Raw genomic sequence first — 20,485 nt, forward strand, 5'->3', positions numbered from 1 at the left:
AAGAAGCAGAAAGGCACAGTGTGCTGTGCATATAATCACCTGGAGAACTTGATAAAATGAGATTAGGGATCTCATCCTCACAGAGTCTAATAGGAAGGTAGGGTGAGGGAAATGGTCCTGTTCTGATGCTGGTGTCTTAGGTTCCGGAGGCTGGCCACAAGTAAGATGTAGCCATCTGGTGATGGGTTGGGACAGGTACAGATAACGCCTCTACAGCTGCACTGTGCACTCAAGGCTCATATTTAATTTAAGCAGTACTCCTTAGTGAAAACAGAGACGTCTTTAGGAGGCTGAGATGTATTTTTGTAATCAGTTCTTGGCCCCTTGAGCTATAATACCAGCCCCTGGAGTATGCTTGCAGGGCACTTGCCAGCACACACGTCACGAGGTTTAAGAGGACAGATGACCTCTGAAAGGCATGCTTGCACAGGCAAATAGAGCCAAGACAAACTGGGGCAATGCCTTTAAGAAATGTCTTTTTATAAATAAATCCTTCATTTTTCAAGTTCGAAAGTAATTCTTGAAAATACATTCTTCTTTTGAAAACATTGAGGAAACATCATAAAAACCCTCCCCCATCTCCAGTGTAACCATGGCTGTTGGTGTACATACTTCCAGGACTTTTTTGGTGTTTATATTCAGTGCCCCGGACAGTATGATCTCAGGTGGCCTTGGCTGCAGTGGCCTGAAGCAGAGTTTCTGGTTCCCAGCTATAGAGACTGAGGTTGGGTCGTGCAGTGAAAGCCGCCAAATCCTAGCCACTGGACCAGTGGTCAGGCCCTGGCCCTTCAGCTCTGCAGAAATGAATTCTCCCAAAGACAGAAAGTAGGGAAATAAAGTGTTTATTAGGAGGAAAAGAGAACAGTACATATGGATAGACACACAGGTGGACTCAGAAAGTTGCACCTTTGTGGCAGTTTAAATCACTTATATGGGGCATTTCTTCCAGGTTTCCTTTGGCCAATTATCTTGCTTTACCTGGTTCTGAGTCCTCAGGATCCTCCCATCTGTGCATGTGTATCTCTCAGCCAAAATCGATCTCTCAGTCTCTTCCAGCAAAGAGGCCCATGTGTAGCTTGACATCACTCCCATTTTGACCTCCAAGCTCTCCAGTCAGGCGTCTCCTTGACTTCAAGAATAAGAAATGTATAGTCTCTTATCTTTTATCTGAGCAGGGCCCAGCCTCCTCTCTTGATTGAACTGCTATTGATATTTTGGAGTTTCTGTCCATAGGGAACGAACTCCAACTGTTCACTCTGGTGGGGAGCCCATCTATCTCCTGCCTCAAATCTTCCCTGAGAGACGTACACCCCAAGAAAACTTTATTGGGAAGATGAAGGGTGAAGGTCTGTCTTCTGTAGCTTCTTCAGGCTGGCAAGGGGATTGTAGACCCTACCTAGCTGAGGTCACGGAGCTCTCACCCTATCTCATTAAAGAGGCCCCAGGATCTGCCTTGGGAAGTGGCTGGAGTCCCTGCATAACCATTGTCCTGTGATGCCCTAGAGAAAACAAACTAAATAATTAGAGAAGCAGGGCCTAACGATCAGTAAAAGACTGTTAAAATCGGAGGCTAAAGCACGCTTAGGAATAAGGTCAGCACATTGGCCATACTGATTTATATTTTTCCTAGCACCCTGCTGTCTTCTTTACTGTTGCAAATCTGCAACTAAGACGTTTCAGTCCAAGAAGCAGGCCTGGGGACCAACAGGTTGAGGCCTTCCTTCTTAAGAATAGAGAAATACTAAACGTTTAACATAAATCAGTATGGCTGAAACCATGAAGAAGGTTATAAGAAAATGGAAACATCCAATCAGAAAGTTTTTAATACCTTGCGGGATCCAGGAGGACAAGTTAGAGAACCAGTTTTCAATTTCCCCACCCATACTGAATAGTGAGGATTGGTGGTTAACTGTCTGTTGAAGCCAGGTGGCCTGCTGTTGTGTTTTCTCAATGTCGGTCTATACCTGGGAAGAGGTGTTAATGTATGTGCAACAAGAAAGGTTGGCAACTCCTTGTTTTGCCAACAGATAAACCAGGGCCAGACAGTTGTCAAATACCACCTTGGCCAGTTAATCTAGAGACTTCTGTAAATTAGTAAGAGAGTTAGTGGTATTGTTAGCTATGGTGGTAAGAGTAACAGATAAGTTTTGAAGGACATGTTGATGGGCGGCAACCCCCCACCATGGTAACAAGGTGTACCCAAAGAAATAGACGTCTCCATCTAGGATGCCACCAGGTAAATCTAGAGTTAATCGAGTAAATGGGTTTAATAAACTTAAATTCATTTAAGGAGTGGCTTGAGAAAGGAGTAACCAAAGTTGCCAGCATATACTATGTGGACATGGAGTTACTGTGCAGGCAATTAGTGGCCCATGGTTTCTTATCTACCTGGCATACCAAAACGTATCCTGGTGGGTACAATAGACTAACAAATTTAAGGTTTTAAGAGCTAGCCATCCAAATCTATTGTTACAGAAATGTTCTCTAACCATATACCCAATGCCTTCCTTCCATGTTTGTCCTGGTATCTGTTCCTTTAATGTGGATCCTTTCTCCTTCCACCTTTTCTCTTGTTAGGATAAGCAGCTTCAGGCCTAAGGTGAATTCTTACAGGCTGGGCATGTATGGCCATTCTAGGGATTTCTTTGTCCCACACTGCAGGACCCACTTTTTGTACAATATGGCTGGGAATAGGACCTTGCTCCTCTGGCTGGTCTGTCTTAGTCAGAGTCAAGGCAAAGTGTTGCAGCCTCCTAACTGGAGTATGGCCCTGATAGAGCTCAGATGATCTCTTTCCAGTAGTCGGGTGGGACACTCAGGCACAACTAAAAAGGCACATGAAATCAGCTGCTGCTCACATTGACAAGTGAGAGGCCCAGTAAAATAATGGCTGCAAGGCTTTCCATTGACACCAGTTACAGCACAGCTTTTGGAAGAGGGAGGTCCAGTGTGAGAAATTAAGACAGAGTAAGTGGTTCTCATGTCAACTAAGAAATTGATTTTCTTACCTGCCATGACAAGGACTATCCTGGGCTCCTCGATGGAGATAGACCTCTTGTTAGGGGGAACCATCAGAAGCTAGAATCCCTGGGCCACCTCAGTCGTCCAGCCATTGGACGACGTCCTGAATTGGCCATTTCAGGAGTGGGAGCCCCTCGCCCACTTTGGGACTAAGGGCAGTCCCTCTTCCAATGACCTGCTTGTTTGCAGGCTAGGCATGGCCTGGGGGAGGGAAGCGGGGTTCCTTCTGGCAATCTCGGCCCCAGTGGCCAGTTGGCTTGCATTTGTAGCATTCCTCCTTGTTGGTCTTACTTCCAGATGGACGGTTGGACTTTTTTGGCCCCCTTGGGTTGTCCTGAGGTCACAAGACATGGCCAACAGCAATGGCTATCAATTGTGCATGAGCCCTAGACTGTCTTTTCTCCAGCTTTCCCTCTGGAGCTTGGTCTTGATTATTAAATACTCCAAGGGCCACATCCAGGAGTTGAGGTATGGAAGTCTGTGGCCCAAATTCTAACTTTTGAAGTTTCCACATATTAATAGTATCAGGGGAGGGCTGGCTGATAAAAAAATGTTGTCCCAGCAGGGACTGACCTTTGGAAGTGGAGGGATCTATGTTGGTATACTTCCTAAAAGCTTCCACAGCTGCCTATGAAAGAGGGAGATGGATTTTCTTTCTTTTCCTGGGTCACTCCTTTAACCTCACAGTTAAATGACATTTTGATACACTTTCTCATCCCTTCTAATACACATTAGATCATGAGCTTCCTGGCTTCTGTTCCTGTCCAAGAAGTATAATTCCGAGGAATTATATTTGGGACTGCATCTCCACCCAGAGTGTATTCAGGCTGGTCTCCCGCAAGTTAGTCAGCAAGCCTCTGGGCTGCCGTCCAGATTCTGTTTTTCCTCAAGAAGTACAATAAGTATTAGGTTGGCCAAAATGTTCACTCAGGTTTTTCCATAATATCTTATGGAAAAACCCCAATGGTCATTTTGGCTAACCCGACAGGACTCCTTGGACATCCTACCAAGTTAAGTCATAACCAAAATTAGAGCATGAAACTCTTCATGAAACCCTACTTGGGTCTTCAGAAAATCGTTTGTTTGCTTTGGGCTAAGTTGGTTATAAAAGGGGACTCTGACTGTCCCTTCCCCATTTGCCACTTCCCTAAGAGGGCGTAACTTCCCTGATCCTGGGTGATCGGAAGCTCCAACGGTGACAGGACAGAGGGACTAGTCTCTTTCCTGGGGTAACTGCGGGGATGGAGGGACATGGGGAGGTGGAGTTTGGGTTCAGTCAGATGGATCTGGAAAAGTAGGGATACTGTCAGGAGCAGGGGGAGCTAGGTATCCCCCTGAGACATGGGAGAGCTTTGAAGGGGATCATCTAAAATGACGTTTTTTCTTTTTTTTCTCTGGTTCCCCAGGTTTTGAATTACAAGAGCCATGTAGGGTGGAATTTTGGTAATGGACCATGAAAGCCTGACTAGAGGGATCCTCAGTCCACTTTCCTATCCAGTGGCAATAAATATGCAATTGTAGAATGGCATTATAGAGACCTGTCTTCAGGTAGTTTTTCTCCATTCCCCAACTTATATGAAGGCCAGGCACTGTTACAGTAGAACTTAAGTTTTCCCTTTCCTAGCCTTTCTGTTAACCTGCAACCGAGAAAGCTCCAGGAAATGGAATCTGTTGTTCCAGGAACATTTGCTAGGAGACTTTGACCTGAAGGGGTTCAGGGTGCAACCCCAAATTCCTTCCAAACCTGATGGAGTTTCCAGACCTCTACCATCCCATAGATTTCTGACACCTCTGGTCTCTCTTAGTACCTTTAGAAGCTGTCTTCCCCAGGTGGCCAGGGGAGGACATTTGAACCACTGCCGACTGGCTGCTAGGACTTTCCTTAGGAGGGAACCCTCGTCTATACAGCTTATGTCCTATGATAAGTCTTCCTACGCTGGGGTGTATTCCTCGTGACTGAGCATCTACAAAGTTTATAATTCGGGCTTCTGGGTAGCGGCCAGCCTGATAAGCTGTCTGTAGCAGTGTGTATGCTGCCAAGGCCTGGAGTGAAGGGGGTCCATCAGTTGCAAAATAGAACCCTTGAAGAAACTGGAGTTGGGCACTGTGGAAGATAGCACGGGGTTGAAGGCTCAAGGGCCGGGAGGCAGAGAAATTCACGGTAAATTTCTGGGCATTGAGTGAGGTGAGACACCAGACAGCAGAAAAACCCAAAATCCTTTGCCGTTTCGTCCTGGCAGATGTAAAAGAACTGGGCTTCGGCTGACGACTTGGTCTCACACAGGCAGCATTGGGTTTGGCAGTGGCGGGGACACAGTTTAGGAATAATATCCAGGAAATCCTTCCCTAAAAGGTTGTGGAGACACGAAGTGAGAAAGAGACCCTGTTGCGCAAGTAAGGTGGGAAGGAAAAGCGTAGTGGAAGGTTCCACACTGGAGAACAACAGAGGGAGAGTGGGTGAGAAAGACCCCTTGAGCTCCTGCAGGTTTGGCAATCACGTTTCCACCATGTCCCAGAGTCAACTGTCACCCAAGTGTTATTTGAATCTGCACGGCCTGGGGGACCCCTCTGCCATCCTCAATGTTGAGCAGACAGAAATTATGCCCTGTAGGTCTTGAAAGTGAAATGGAGAGTGAGAAAAAGAAAGCAGAAGCGAAAGTCAGTGGCCTCAAGCTGCAGCTGGGTGAAGCCCAAGGTTTACCTTGAATTCCTGGGTTTCAGCACCAAATATGATCTTGGGTGGCTTTGACCTGCAGCGGCTTGAAGTGGGCTTCGTTTCCCCACCAGAGATTGAGGTCGGGTCTCCGCGGTGGGAGTACTGAATCCTAGCCCCTAGACTAATGGTCAGTGAGAAGGTCCTGGCCCTTCAGCTCTGCAGAAATAAATTCCCATGAAGACAGAAAGTAATGAAACAAAGAACACGTTTATTAGCAGGAAAAGCATACAGTACGAGTGGATACTCAGAGAGTTGCACCCGCTTGGTAGTTTGAACCATTCACGTGGGGCATTTCTTCCGGGTTTCCTTTGGCTAATCATTTCCATTTGTCTGGTCCTGAGCCTGTGTTCGGTTTAACTCAGGATCTTCCGACGTGTCCAAGTGCATCTCTCAGCCAAGATGGATTCCAGTGAAGAGGCCTATGGGTAGCTTGACATCACTCCCCTTCTAACCTCCAAGGGGCTATAGGGGAAGGTCTCCCCGATTTTGAACATGATAAATACGTGGTCTCTGGGCTTTTATCTGATCAGGGCCCAACCTCCTCTTTCAATCATCCTGCTATTGATATCTTGGAGTGTCTGTGGAGGAGGGGGTGGGGCGGGGGGGCGCAGCTACCTCCTGCCTCAACTATACGAGCCCGTTTGTTTCAATTCTGGCTTCTGGTGACCACCCATCACACTGCAGAAACCATCTCACCACTTACTTTTTTCACTTTGGGATTCCCTGGTGACTCAGACGGTGGAGAGTCTGCCCGCAATGCAGGAGATCTGAGTTCGATCCCTAGGTCAGGAAGATCCCCTGGAGAAGAAAATGACAATCCGCTCCAGTATTCTTGCCTGGAAAATCCATGGACGGGGGTAGTCTGGCGGGCTACAGTCCACAGAGTAGCAACGAGTCAGACACTACGGAGCGACTTCACTTTCTCACTTCTCACTTTACGAAGTGTCGTAAAACGTCGTCCGCTTCAGTGTCTCTCCTCGGTCACCGGCTTGGAGCACGTTGGCCACGTTGACACTCCTGACCCTAGAAGGCCCCCAGCGCCCACTGCTGGAGGGAGGGGCGCGCGGTGATGACGCATTGCGCTGTGCGGCAAGACGCCGGCCGCGGCGCGGGGGAGGGGCGAGGGTTGCGGCAGCGTCAAGCCGGCGCACACCACGTTGCAGCTTCTCGCTTTGGGCCAGTCGGTTGTGTTTCAGGCGGCCGGGCAGGCGCGCTGATAGGTAGACCGGCGGACCGGTGCAGATGGCGACGCTCTGTCTGACTGTGAATTCGGGAGACCCTCCGCTAGGTAAGGGGCCGCGGCCACAGACCTGTGTGGGTTGCATCAGCCGGGGGAGGGAGCGGGGCGGGGAAGGTCGCCGCGCCCCGGCTTGGCGCAGTGGCAGTCCTGGTCTGGGAGGTTAGGCCTGCCTCTCTCTCCGGAAATGTACACGCGGTGGGCTCCGCGCCCCTCTTCCTCGGTCCCTTGCAGGTGGATTTGCTCCTGAAGACCTTTCTGGGCGTGGAGGTGGGCGCGGTGTGAGCCCGGGCAAGGCGACATGGGGCTCAGCTTCGGACCTTCTCCCCCAGAAAGATGACTTCTAGCTTACTCTTCTCTCCCTTTTAACAATTATGTCCCCTGGAGACCAAGAGCAGGACCTAGAAATAACATTTTTAAAACTTAAAATCCCAGTACTTCGTTCCCTCTGTTTTAGCGCTTTCCTCCAACTCCACTTATCTTTATTTACCTCCCTTCCTTCGTCCTCAGAAAAGCCTGTCAATTCCCTTGACTCAAGTTTTCTTCACGTTTCATTGGGTTCAAAGGAAACGAGGAAGATGATCATAGAAGCATTTAAAATTTTAACCGTGGTTACGCTTATATTAATTAAACGTGGCAAGGTAATTGCTGGAACACTCAAGTACACTGCGGAGTGATGGGGTTGCTTTACTACACATCCGATGGATGTAGTAAATGTCAGAGCAAAGGTGGGACTTGCCATCTTCCTGATACACCTTAAATTCGATTTGGAATTGCTTATTTAACATGGCCAAGGTTACTGTGGATAGATAGCTTAGACTTTCAGCTATTTCTTTTTTTTAATTGCATTGAGAAATTACACAGAATAATTTGATCCGTTTATTGAGGTCTTATTCTTAATATAGACACGCAAGTACTTTTCTAATATTTGAAAGGCCCAGATATAGTTGGCCACATCGGGCTGATGAAATTACTCAGTACATTCTCGTTACAGGGTGTTTTGAGCCTTTTGGAACAAAAGGCACAATTGAATGCTGTTTAAAATATTTTTAAAATGGTGTTTTAGCATATTGGTTCCAGTAATTATGGGCTAGCCTTACACAAAAATCAATAAACTCTAATAAAAGAAATGGGTTTGATTCTGCAGTTGAAAAGCACTAGACAATGTGACCTCATGGTTAAGAGCAAAGACACTTGGTTCCTGGAGATCTGGGCCCATCCTGCCTGCCATTTACTAGCTGTGGAACCTTGGCAAGTTCCTTGTTTGGCATCTTCACAGCTTCCTTGTTTAAGAAACAAGGAATAATAACTTCTACATACGGTTGATGGCCAGAATCAATGAAAACTGTAGGTTAAGTTCCTGACACACTGTAGATTTTTAATAAATAGCTAGTTTTAACTCATGTCACTTAGAAAAGCACCATGAAGATGATAGACCTGTTTCCTTAGTAAATTATGAATTTGAGAACCATATCTTCAGTATTCTGGAAGGAGAGTCTTACAGATTTTTGTTGTCCTTATGAATTATAGACCAATTATAGTTCTATTTGCTTCTCTTCCTCTTTTTTTTTGTTTTTATTGTTCCCGGTTGTTTAATTCGAGTACATTTTGTCTTTAATCAGTAGCATTAGATGAAACATTTAGAAAAACATTGCTTTGTGAGAATTTCTCTATTTTATATGCATGTACCATTTTTTTTTAATGTTAATATAATTTTAGACTTAAAAAAGTACAAGACTAGAACAAGGAACCTTTTTTTCGTCCAATGCCTTTGGAGAACATACTGCAGATAATAATGCTTCGACACCCCAGAATACACCAAAGTACATCTCTCTCAAGTAAGAAAACTCTATAGGACCTCACAAGACCATAAAAATCAGGAAATACTCATCGATACAATTCTCTCATCTAATGCGCAGATCCCATTCAGATTCCTACACTGATTGTTCCTGTGTTGCCTCTGTAGCTCAAGGATCAGAATCTAGGGTCATCCTGTGTGCCTGCTTGTCACGTCTGCCCAGTTTCTTTCAATCTGGAATGGTTTTCTAGTCTTGCTTTCATAGATTTGACCTCTGTGGAGATTACACTTATTTGAAGAGTGTCAAGGTTGTTTCTCGTGGCTTCTCATGACTAGATTGAGGCTCCACGTCTTTGGCAGAAGTAGCACAGAAATGATTCGTTGTTCTTCACTGCAGCCCACTGATTAGTGCCTGAGTTTTTTCCCATTACTGATGATCTAATCTTGAGTACTTAAGGTGGTTTCTGACAGCTTTCCTCACTGTAGAGTTTTCCCTTGTGCCGTTAACAAGCTTTTTGTAGGGAGATGCTCTGGGGCCGTGTAAACATTCCACTCCGCATCAGGCCTTCACACACTGGTTCAGCGTCCACTAGTGCTTCCTGCCCAACTTGATTATTAATGAGATGATGCCGGATGGTGACCTTCCATTCTGCCACTCCTTCACGTATTACTTGGAATTTTGTGTGTGCATGTCAGGTATCTTTTTATCATTTAAAAAAAATTATAGGAAAATATACTCAATAGGTTATACTCTGTGTTATTTTTCATTTTCAGTTTTTTTTTCACATTAGCAATTTTTTAAAAAATAATTTCTTTTTATTATGTAACATTCAGTTCTTTTTCAGTTTCCCCTGGCTGTCTCAAATTATCTTTGTACATTTGGCTAGCTTTGCATCATTTTCCGTTCTTAAAATTAGGCAGTTTTACTTTCAAAATTAGTTTTATTGAGTTCTTTTTTTTTTTTTTTGGTGAACATGCCTAAAGTTCACCAGTTTTAGGTTATAAATTGATTGACAGATATGTATAATGTGTAACCACCACAGTTATGAAGTAAAATATTTCCCTCACTTCAGAAAATTTCCTCATAGAACTTCATATACATTGTGTGTGTGCTAGTCGCTCAGTTGTCTCCGACTCTGCGACCCCATGGACTATAGCCTGCCAGGCTCCTCTGTCCATGGGATTCTCCAGGCAAGAATACTGGAATCGGGTGTCATTCCCTTCTCCAGAGTTCATATACGTTGGGTCATGTTAAATTATTTTGTGCATAGGATAGTTTTTTGAGATTCATCTATCTTGTTGCTTGTAATGGTTCATATTAAAAATCTGCTGTGTAGGATTCTTTGCTGTGGATACTCTAAAACTTATATTATTTACTTTAGTGGTTAAATTGGCCCTCTTTGCCAGTGGGGGCCCCTGCGAGCCGGCCAGTGGGTCCTTTTGGCATATCTCTTAGCATCCTTTGAGTACTTCTTGGTTTCCAGCACACTGAAATTTTCCAGGTTTGTTTTATACCTTCTCTAGCACAGCCCTGTCCCTAGTGGACCATGGTATTTAGAATCCAGTATCTGGGTGCTAGTTGTCTGTCTTCAATAAATTAAGGACAAAGGATTAATGAATATTTAGTAAACTTTATGATATGCTGAGAGACAGATGACACTGTTCTTAAATTTGAGTTCTGGCCTGTGTTAGACCTGCATTCAAAGCCTGACAGCTACGTATTTACTCAAGGGCTTTGAGCTAGTTATTTAACCCCTCCACACCTCAGTTTCCTTGTCTATAAAACAGAGATAAAGGTGCCTACCACTTAAGGTTACTCCAAAGATTAAAAATGTTAATGAAGGTAAGGCATGTAGCACAGTCCCTGCCACATAGTAACCTCTAATGCTTTCAACCATAGCTTTTATACAAGGTACTATTCTAATTAATTCTTTTCTCCTGAGGGAGGGAAAGGTTCATTTCTGTGTCCCCAGCTGGACACTGAGCATTTTCAAAAGCAGTTGGATTATGCCAGGGAATGATTGCTGGTTTGTTACTTCTCTAAGACCAGAAGGCCATACTTTGCATCTGCAGACTACTGGGAAAAAAATTTTACTCCTCACAGTACTTAACATTGTTTTGTTGACTCATCCTTATTGCTTTATGATTCAGGTTTTAAATACTGCATTGTTTATAAAGAGAGAAGTCTTTTCATCTCATTATTTTTAGGAGCTTTGTTGGCAGTGGAACATGTGAAAGACAACGTCAGCATTTCTGTTGAAGAAGGGAAAGAGAATATTCTGCATGTATCTGAGTAAGTGTATCTTTGCTTTCGGTACTCAGCAGCTTCTTTTAAATATTTAGAGTTAAATGTTGTATGCTTGTTTTACTTGCTGACTGGTAGAATATCCCTAAAAAGAAATATACTTTTCTTTCTTATTCGAAAAGAATTATATCCAACCAGCACAGCATTGTAAAAACAATTATTCTCCAATTAAATAAATGTTAAAAAAAATTAATATCCAGAGACTTATATTTGTCAGCAAAGTATCTGATCACATGTATAATCTGTCTAAAAGAAACTGGAAATGTACAGAAAGGTATATGTACATGTGTTTTAATTCTTTTGTGATTCTGGTGGAAAATTGGAAGTTTAATAAAATTAATAATAAGGGGAAATAAATATGGTCATTCCACAGCATAGAGTATTAGACACCTGTGAAAAAAGACTTATGAAGAATTTCTAATGTGGATATGTTCAAATCTAATGTTAATAAAAAAGCAAGAAATAAATGTGAAAGTACATATCTCCAAAGAAAAAAACTGAAAAGTATACAACACCTTTAATAGTATTTCTGAGTTTTTGAGTTGTGGGGTGTTTTTTCCTTTTTACTTCTCTGTGTTTTCAATTTTTTCTATAATGAAGGTATACTGTATATTCTTTTTTTTTTTTAATATTGTATATTCTTCATTAAGATGGATTATTTGCATCTCAGGTATATGGAAGATGGCATGCCTTTGGATTTATCTCTTTCTTTTGGAACTCACTGAAAAAAATTGAAAAGAAAAGGAAGGGAAATAATTCTCTTGTTTAGCAAAACTGAGGCATAGACACAACCAAGTTTCCGATTCTTTTAAGGAATCTTTGCCAGATCATGGAACTTGAACCAGGTTGAAAGCAGGCTTCAAGGGTATTCTCAAGCAGGGTGCAGATATGGAAATGGTTTAAATGGTCTGTAATAAACTGACAGAAAGACTTGTATCGGAGAAGGGGCGGCATACAGAAAACATTCACTCAAACACACCCTCCTCCTCCTCCCCGACCTCCTTCCTCCCATTGTAGTTGCATCAGAACTTTGATTGGATCACTTCATAGTGTTTATACTATGAGGTTCCTGTAAGTTGGAGCCACTGCTGAGCCACATATCATGATTGCTTTTTGTGTACAATTTTTACTTTTCCGTGGAGTGGTTGGTTGCTTTGTTCTCATCTGAAACCTTTCTGATCCCTGTGTTTTCTGTGGGACTTCAGGAAGATTGTGGGCATCTTCTCTTAGGATCCAATATTCAGAAATTTCATGATAATACGCTTTGGTGTGAGTCCATTTTTCATCTGTTCCACTGGGTGCTTGGCTGCTCTCTCTTCTAATATGGAAACTTAGAAATCCTCTTTTGGGGATTAGAAAATTTTTTCTTTGATAACTTTCTATTTTCTGTTCTTTATGTGTATGTTGGGTTAGTCCTTATTTTCTTCAAGGATCACCTTCATTTTCCATTTTTTTCCCCTCATTTTTTTTCACTTTCTGGAGAGGTCTTCAACTTTATTATCCCATTTTTCTATTGTGTTTTCCTTTTTGCGGTTGTATTTTTCGTATATGAGAGTTCTGTTACTTACTATCTAGGTAAAGTATCCTTTTCTTGTTTTATGATTACAAACATAATCATGTTTTTTCATTGCTCAGAGGAGATTTATGTATTCACTTTTAAACTTTTCTTTTCCTTGATTTGTTGGCTTTACATCTATGTGTTTATTTGATCGCTATCTTTTGAGTTACAGGCTTTCTTTAAATATTTGGTAACTCTTGATGGTTTTCTAAGATTCTGACTGGGAGTTTCAGACTCCCAGGTTCTGAACTCCAGGGTGGGCTTGTCATTTGTGAGCTTCACTCTGGGTAATTTGACCAAACAACTGTTCATTTGACGGAACTTCTGGTGTTAGTATCCTTGGTTCTTTTCCTCCTGGTTAGGTTAGATTGTCCAGAGAAGACTTCCAGTGTCTGTTTGGAAGGTGAGGACGGGCTGGGGCCAGCATATTTTGGAAGCTGAGGGTGGGAAGAAGGCTGAGAATCTCAGCATCCAGTGTATGTTTATTCGTGTATTCTCTTGTTATCTCTGTCACCCAGCTTGCCACCAATTTGAGAGACCCTCTGTTTTCGTCTTTAGAGAATAAAGCACAAGTTTTTGCCAGGAGTGGGTAAGAGGAGTAGCCCAGCCGTAGAGAATAGGGATTGGAGGTATCTGTATTTCTGGCTAAGTTTTAAGTAGACTTTTAACTAAGCCTCCTCATTTTAGTCCATGGTTTTATTGATTTCGAAGTCTTTTGAGGATCCTGAAGTTTAGATTGGATTGGTTTTCAGCTTTGTCCATTGTCCAGTTAAGATTCAGTGTTTTCAGGCCTGTTAACTCCATCTGCTTTCTAGCTTCTGAAATTTTATTGCTGTTGTCTCTTCTCCCTCGTCTCTTTTTCCTTATGGGTTTGTTTCTGTGTCTTTTTAAAACATTTTATGCAACAGTTTTGGTGAGGTTTGATCTGCCATGTTTACCTGGAAGAAGGCAATGGCACCCCACTCCAGTACTCTTGCCTGGAAAATCCCATGGATGGAGGAGCCTGGTGGGCTGCAGTCCATGGGGTCGCGAAGAGTCCGACACGACTGAGCGACTTCACTTTCACTTTTCACCTTCATGCATTGGAGAAGGAAATGGCAACCCACTCCAGTGTTCTTGCCTGGAGAATCCCAGGGACGGGGGAGCCTGGTGGGCTGCCGTCTCTGGGGTCGCACAGAGTCGGACACGACTGAAGCGACTTAGCAGCAGCAGCTTCTTTATGACAGCATATCCTTGGCTTCATTGCCTTTATTTATTTTAAATCACTTTATTCCTGATATCCCAATTATATTTTTATATTTTCACCACTGAATAGACATGTAGAAACTAATAGTGAGAAGGATCAAACATCATATAGAGGACTTCCCTGGTGGTACAATGGACAAGAATCTGCCTGCAAATGCAGGAGACTCGGCTCAGTCTCTGGTCTGGGAAGATCCACATGCTGAGGAGCAACTAAGCCCGTGCGCCACAGCTGCTGAGCCTGAATGTGACAGCTGCTGAAGCCTGCATGCCTGGAACCTGCGCTCTACAACAAGAGAAGCCGCCACATTGAGAAGACTACCCCACAACCAAGAGTAGTCCCCGCTCACCGCAGCTAGAGAAAGTCCACTCACAGCAGCAAAGACCCAGTGTAACCAAAAACAGAATAAATGATTAATGGAAAAAAACCAACCAAACACCATATAGATAGTGAGGTCACTGAAGTGAATTATAGGATTTAGCTGAACATCTCAAAACAAATTAGTGTTTGATAGAATTTAGAACCAACTGAATCTATTTTTTTCATTATAGTAGAAAATACTTGCTATATATAAGATTTCTGTTTTTACATTTTCCACATGTCTCATGACTTACTGATTTACTAGAGCCACAGTGATATTTTATCTCATGTTTATATTCCAGAAATGTGGTGTTCACGGACATAAACTCCATACTTCGCTACTTGGCTAGAATTGCCACTGCAGCAGGGCTCTATGGCTCTAACTTGTTGGAACATACTGAGGTAAGGAAGGAACGTTTTCTTGGGTGTGTTTTTGTTTGGTTTGGTTTAGGCTTTCACTTTTTTGGACTATTACTGTATTTAAGGGTATAGGATAGTAACAGAATATTAATCATAGACCAAGTTAGGAATTCTCATTTGACTTTATTTTCAGAAAGAAAGTCTTTGCTCCTAAGTTTCTACTTTCACACCCATACCAGCTGTCCTTTTGGGTCATTTAGTTCTGTCTTCCTCTTCCTAGAGTCCTAGAATTTCATAGCTGGATGTGACTGCATAGGTTATCTTATGCAGCTTTCTTACTTTACAAATGGGGCAGCAGGCCTTGAAAAGTTACATGGGCCCAGGGTCATACACATTTTCCTTTTTAAGTATATGCCTTATTAACTATAGCAATAGTAGATTATCTTTCAATATGGCACTTGAGATGCCTTTTTTTTCCTGTTTGCTTTCAGCTCTAACTCTCCTGAAGCTTATAAAATTCAAAATACAAAGAATAATTTCCAAGTATTTGCTTTTAAATTCTGCAAGTGGATAAATATGTTTGGCTGGGTACCATTTGTTGGGCTCGGTCAGGCTTGTTATTCCTTCCTGCTTCCAGTTTTCATATTTTCCTTTTTCTTCCCTGAAGTGCCTCTTCACACTCCTGGGGGAAAAAGAGAAAACATAGGAAGATAGCACAGTATGTGTTTGAGTGCCAGTGTAGATGCCTCCAGACAGTCACAGTCAATCCCATGTAATGGTGACTTCTTTGATTGAGATGAGATAGGCACGGCCCTCACTGAAGTTGTTTGTTTGCTTGTTTGTTTAAGTCTAACCCTGGGATGCATTTCTTTCCACAGATTGATCACTGGTTGGAGTTCAGTGCCACAAAACTGTCTTCTTGTGATTTGTTTACTTCTGCAGTCAACGAGCTCAATCACTGTCTGTCTCTGAGAACATACTTAGTTGGAAACTCCTTGAGCTTAGCAGATTTATGTGTTTGGGCCACCCTAAAAGGTATCAGTAATTCTTGAAGAATTTCTGTTTAAATTATTTAGTGTTTTGCTGGGTCAGGAGTACACATATTTCTGTGTATGTGAACATCTGTCTACCTGGTGGCAGTCACTGTGGATTTTCTGATGAAAGAGTGACCTCCCTGGCCACTTTCTTCCTAGCTAGTTGCAAGAATTCCTCATCCTCTGCTGTCCGTGGAGGCTGGTCCTGTCTTGCTGCCCGCAGCTCCTCTCTTGCCTTTGGAACTGTCCTTGTTCCTCATCGTCTATGTTGGCATCTCTCCTGCCTCAGCCATGGCTTGACTCCAGTTGCTTTGTCTCTGGTTGCTCAGTATGTGGGTGAGGGGGGTCAGCTGGAATTGTCTCTCTGAGAGATCACCTTTTCCATCCTCTGTGAGTAGTTTGCAACAGATCAGACTATGGGATTGATTGAGAGAAAGAGGGCTTGAATTTTGTTAGTTTATTTAAAAGGAAAAAAAAAAACCTGCAGATGCAGCAAATATGCTAGAATGTTTTACCGTTCTTTAAAGAGTCAGAAACAACTGAGCGACTTCACTTTCACTTATACTTTGCAAATTTGGGTTATATGAGGATTTTTTTTTTCAATATTCTCTTAAGTTTTTTTTTGACTGGGCCATGTGACTTGTGGGATCTCAGTTCCCGAACCAGGGATATTGAACCTGTGCCCTTGGCAGTGAATATGCAGACTGCTGGGTAACTCCCTCTCTGTACTTTTTGGTGGCTTAAACTTTTCTTTAAATTAAACTGTTGTAATAACAACCAACATAAAATGAGGGACTATTCTAGTTACAACTTTTCATCTATAGGCTTATGACATTTTTATCTACTTTGATTTTTGAATTAATATTCATAAATGGAAGGTAGTATCTTATGGAGGTAGCTTTGTGATGCTAAAGAGTTGCATAAACTCCTTCAGTACCATTTTTGATATTACATCTGAAGAAAAGAGCTACTTCTTGATCTTGATTTTTATTTTTTTTCTGTAGTTGATACACTTCAAGCTTTTCTGAATTATGGAATGTAACATTGCCCTAGTATGTGTGTGGCGGTGGTGAAGGCAGGATTTAGGATTCAACCTTAGTGGATTAAAATGAAAAAATATTTAAAATTAATTTTTGTGAATTCTTAAAATATGCCAAGTATTAGAAATCATTGCCATGTATACTCAGATTTTTAAAATTTCATTATAGAAGCATAGCTTTAAGCCATCTCATTTACTTAAATTAACCATGACTGGAGCTTTGCTTTTGATTTTTCTGATATATTGAGTGCTTTTAAAATTATGTTTACTAATAGGAAATGCTGCGTGGCAGGAACAGTTGGGACAGAACAAAGCTCCAGTTCATGTAAAACGCTGGTTTGGCTTTCTTGAAGCCCAGCAGGCCTTCCAGTCAGTAGGTACCAAGTGGAATGTTTCAGCAACCAAAGCAAAAGTGGTAAGCCTTTAAAACTTTTTTTTTTATGCTGACATCTTGTCTGACTGAGATCCTAAATCTGAGAAGAAAATTATGTTCATAATTTTTCCCCCCCATCAATTAAAAAGGATCTTCTTGGAAGAATCTGCTGTTGTTGAATCTTGCCTTGTCTTCACCTGCTTGACTATATTAAGCCTTAATCTTCATAATTATATTTCTAGAAGATTGTGATCATCCAGTGTGTGTCCCTTAAGAAATCCAAAGTCCATGTTACTAAAATCTCAATATTTTATAGCTCTACCATCTTTTCTTCCTCCCAGATCTTCTGTTCTCTGGTGTTTGAACCATCGTGACCATTGAGTCCTGGGCTTCTGTAGAGCCTTTTTGTTTATTTTGTAGGAAGATGTAACATAGAGAACAGTAGAAAAAAGTCCTCTTATCCAGCTAGAGTTGCTCTGGTTTGATCTATTTTACACACTACGCATGTGTAGTCCAGTTAATTTTTCAAGGTTTTCTGATGCTATAAAATTTGAAAACTACTACTTGCTTGTATAAAGACACTAGAGTCATCTCAGTTCTGCTAAAAATCCTCACTCTGCTTTCACCACTGTCCACCTCTAATTAGTCAACAAGTTCTGTTATTACTTCTCGTATCTAGAGATTGATTTTCTGTCTCCACTGCTGTCGATTTTTGTTGACACCTCATTACCCCCTGTGTGTTTTAAGACCACAGGCTCATCACTGAACTTCTTTCTTTGGTCTCTTTTTTCTAGTTGAGCCTTTGCACTGTCTCAGGTATCATTTTAGAAAATACAGATAAGTAGTTCAATACCTCTGAGGATTCCCCATTGCCTAAAACATAAAAGTCAGCATTATAAGGACCTTCATGTTTGGACTTGGTCGACTCTCTAGTGTCTTGCCTACCCACCCAACATGCGTTCCTAACATTGCACAGCTCTCCCCGCCTTTGAGTCTTACCTGTGCTATTTGTTACTCCTTCCCTTAGAATGACTTCCCCTGTACACTGTCCGTCTGATACACTTCCACTTATTTTTTTTAGGTCCAGTTTGGTTCATGCCTCCTTTTAGCATTTTCCTGATGACTTTAAAGGCTGTTGGTTGACTTCAGCTGATTTTGAGTCTTCAAGTGCAGGGACAATAATCTAGTCAATTTTTCCTCATAAGCATACTTGGTGCATAGTGGGTACTGAGTATTTATTTGGTGAATTTATTCTTAAACATTTAACCATGTAACTATTTTTGTTGTTGTTTTGCTTTTCAGGTTCCTGAGAAAAAGCAAGATGTTGGGAAATTTGTTGAGCTTCCAGGTGCTGAGATGGGGAAGGTTACAGTCAGATTTCCTCCAGAGGCTAGTGGGTAAGCAAATATAACTTACAATTGGATTCATTTAGTAGAAAAACTTTAAGACAATTACCAAATATTTTATAAATCAGTAGGTTAATATATAGAAGAAAATTAGTAAGATTTTAATTTTGGAAGTTAAAATTCTAAATATCTTAATGGTTGTTAAATTATTGATACTTAATTTCTAAAAATTTGTAGTTTTAGCTTATTAAATCAGTAGGAGAGATAGCATTTTAATTTCATTCCAGGCAGAATTTTAATTGTAAGTAGAAAAATATCCATTAATAGAGAAGTTTTATTTACATTTTGAGATTTTGGGGGGGTGTCCTTTAATAAGGGTTTGTATTTGTACTCTCAGCATTCCTTTCAGTTATCAGAAATTATGGTAGATTTAAGTTATTTTTTTCCCAAATAAAGCAGGTGGAATCCTGAAAAGCCCAGTCTTACTCGTTTCTTTCTACTGTTAGTAGGCAAAACCCTTTTCACTCTTGGCAGTCATAGAAAATAATAATATATGACTAGCTGATTAGAGCAAAGGGCTGTTCTGGCTGGAGCCACTGGTGTGGGTCTGCCTGAGTCCTTGCCCAGCACCCCCTAAGGCTGAAGGATGTCTGCCTTGGCACGTGTGTGCTTCTGTGAATCGTGCTGGACAAGCTTTGTGAAAGAACATTGCCAGTGGTGCTAATATAATAAAATGCCTTTTATTAAAGCAGTTGGGAATCTCCAGTGGCTCAGCTGGTGAAGAATCTGCCTGCAGTGCAGGAGACACAGGAAACTTGGGTTTGGTCCCTGGGTCAGAAAGATCCCCTGGAGAAGGAAATGACAACCCACTCCAGTATTCTTGCCTGGAAAGCCCTGTGGACAGAGGAGCCTGGTGGACTACAGTCCAAAGGGTTGCAAAGAGTTGGACACCACTGAGTGACTGAGCGCACACAGCAGCACACGCTCAAAGCAGTCAGCCTCAGAAACTTAGCCACTGAGAAAGCATTGTGCCGTATTTTGTAAATCAGATGGGGTTTTTTCCCCCACATTTTGTTTAATTTGAGATTTTGCATTCTATAACCTAATTCTTACCCATCTGTGCTAAATGCAGTATGCAGACAAAAGGAAGTGGCACATAAGGAAACAGTTCTATTTTAGCTGTTCTTACTATAGTTCTTCCCAAACTATTTCATACATGTCATTAATAGCAAAACCAGTTTTACAATTCCACAGTTTCTCTTTGCTGATTTAGGAGGTGAATAAAGGATAAGTCAGAAGGAGATGAAAGGCAAATAATGGTTCTGGAAAATACACAGACTGGATCATTAAATGACTGACCAGTGGAGTCAGTCATAAATAGTCCTTATTTTCCATTGTTTAATTCCCTCAGACGTCCTGGGTCCCTACCATCCAGTATCCTGCCCTTGTGTTCTTGGTGTGAGGGGTCATGGTTGTCCCATTGGGTGGTGACTTGAGTGGTTTGATAAAAGTTAGTTTTTTAGCCATAGTTACGCTATTTGAACATTTGTACCTTTTGAATTTTTTAATATTTTCTGTCACTGTCACTTCTTGGAATTGTGAGCTCTGCATTTTATTATTTACTGTATAAAATACGTTTATTCTGAATTACATCAGCTTTAGAGTCCATGTTCTTGGCTGAATACAGTTTGGGGGTTTGGAATATAAGTCAGTATTCAGGTTTAGAAACATTCAGTATCTTGATTATATCCCCTTATACTGCAAAACAGATTGTCTTTAATTAGTTTTTTAATCTTTTTTTTTTCCTATGTCATTCATGAAAGGCCAGAAGGCTTGAATTTTGCCTTTTATTTGTATTCCTAACTAACACACATAACACACCTGTTATGTGCAGATACTTAGCAAACACTTTACACGTAGTAACTTATTTAATCGTATCAGCCCTGTGAGGAAGGCACTGTTGTTATATCCAGTTTTACAAATGGTTTAAGAAACTGGTTCATACAACATTTTAGCAGCTTGCTAAATCCAAACCTACGCTGTCTGACTCCAGCGTCCATATGACTAAAATTATATGCCTGTGTCTGTTATGTGT

The 20,485-nt window shown here is 41.8% G+C and overlaps 2 protein-coding genes and 1 long non-coding RNA gene across 9 annotated transcripts in view; 1 reads left to right on the forward strand and 2 right to left on the reverse strand.

The window, feature by feature from the left end:
• Window positions 1–5,247: 5,247 nt before the first annotated feature.
• LOC147356895 (uncharacterized) lies at window positions 5,248–5,848 on the reverse strand. Its single transcript, XR_015142818.1, has 2 exons — window positions 5,723–5,848; window positions 5,248–5,367 (listed from the first exon to the last, which is right to left on the reverse strand). It is a non-coding gene; the product is annotated as an uncharacterized LOC147356895 (long non-coding RNA).
• Window positions 5,849–5,925: 77 nt separating this feature from the next.
• LOC147356896 (uncharacterized) lies at window positions 5,926–7,188 on the reverse strand. Its single transcript, XM_086342751.1, has 3 exons — window positions 6,665–7,188; window positions 6,441–6,535; window positions 5,926–6,156 (listed from the first exon to the last, which is right to left on the reverse strand). The coding sequence occupies exon 1, from the start codon at window positions 7,060–7,062 to the stop codon at window positions 6,673–6,675; it is 390 nt and encodes a 129-aa protein (XP_086198877.1). The 5' UTR covers window positions 7,063–7,188; the 3' UTR covers window positions 5,926–6,156; window positions 6,441–6,535; window positions 6,665–6,672.
• EPRS1 (glutamyl-prolyl-tRNA synthetase 1) overlaps window positions 6,859–20,485 on the forward strand; it is a 64,680-nt gene continuing 51,053 nt past the window's right edge. For 4 of the 7 annotated variants that reach the window (XM_086342743.1, XM_086342745.1, XM_086342744.1 and 1 more), the window contains exons 1-6: window positions 6,859–7,025; window positions 10,981–11,065; window positions 14,541–14,640; window positions 15,477–15,633; window positions 16,947–17,086; window positions 18,347–18,441. In XM_086342743.1, the coding sequence (XP_086198869.1) occupies window positions 6,980–7,025; window positions 10,981–11,065; window positions 14,541–14,640; window positions 15,477–15,633; window positions 16,947–17,086; window positions 18,347–18,441 (623 nt within the window). In that variant the 5' untranslated portion in view covers window positions 6,859–6,979. Of the gene's footprint in view, window positions 7,026–10,957; window positions 11,066–14,540; window positions 14,641–15,476; window positions 15,634–16,946; window positions 17,087–18,346; window positions 18,442–20,485 lie in introns of all 7 variants that reach the window. The other 3 variants (XM_086342747.1, XM_086342748.1, XM_086342750.1) reach the window with 1 other exon arrangement.

Source organism: Bos grunniens, chromosome 16 (genome assembly GCF_055505025.1).
Source record: "Bos grunniens cultivar Pamir isolate PY7600 chromosome 16, Bosgru_T2T1.0, whole genome shotgun sequence".
NCBI lineage: Eukaryota > Metazoa > Chordata > Mammalia > Artiodactyla > Bovidae > Bos > Bos grunniens.

Bases quoted from the DNA above. Each gene is read 5' to 3' on its own strand.
- LOC147356896 (XM_086342751.1), bottom strand. From the start codon at position 7,062: ATGCAACCCACACAGGTCTGTGGCCGCGGCCCCTTACCTAGCGGAGGG.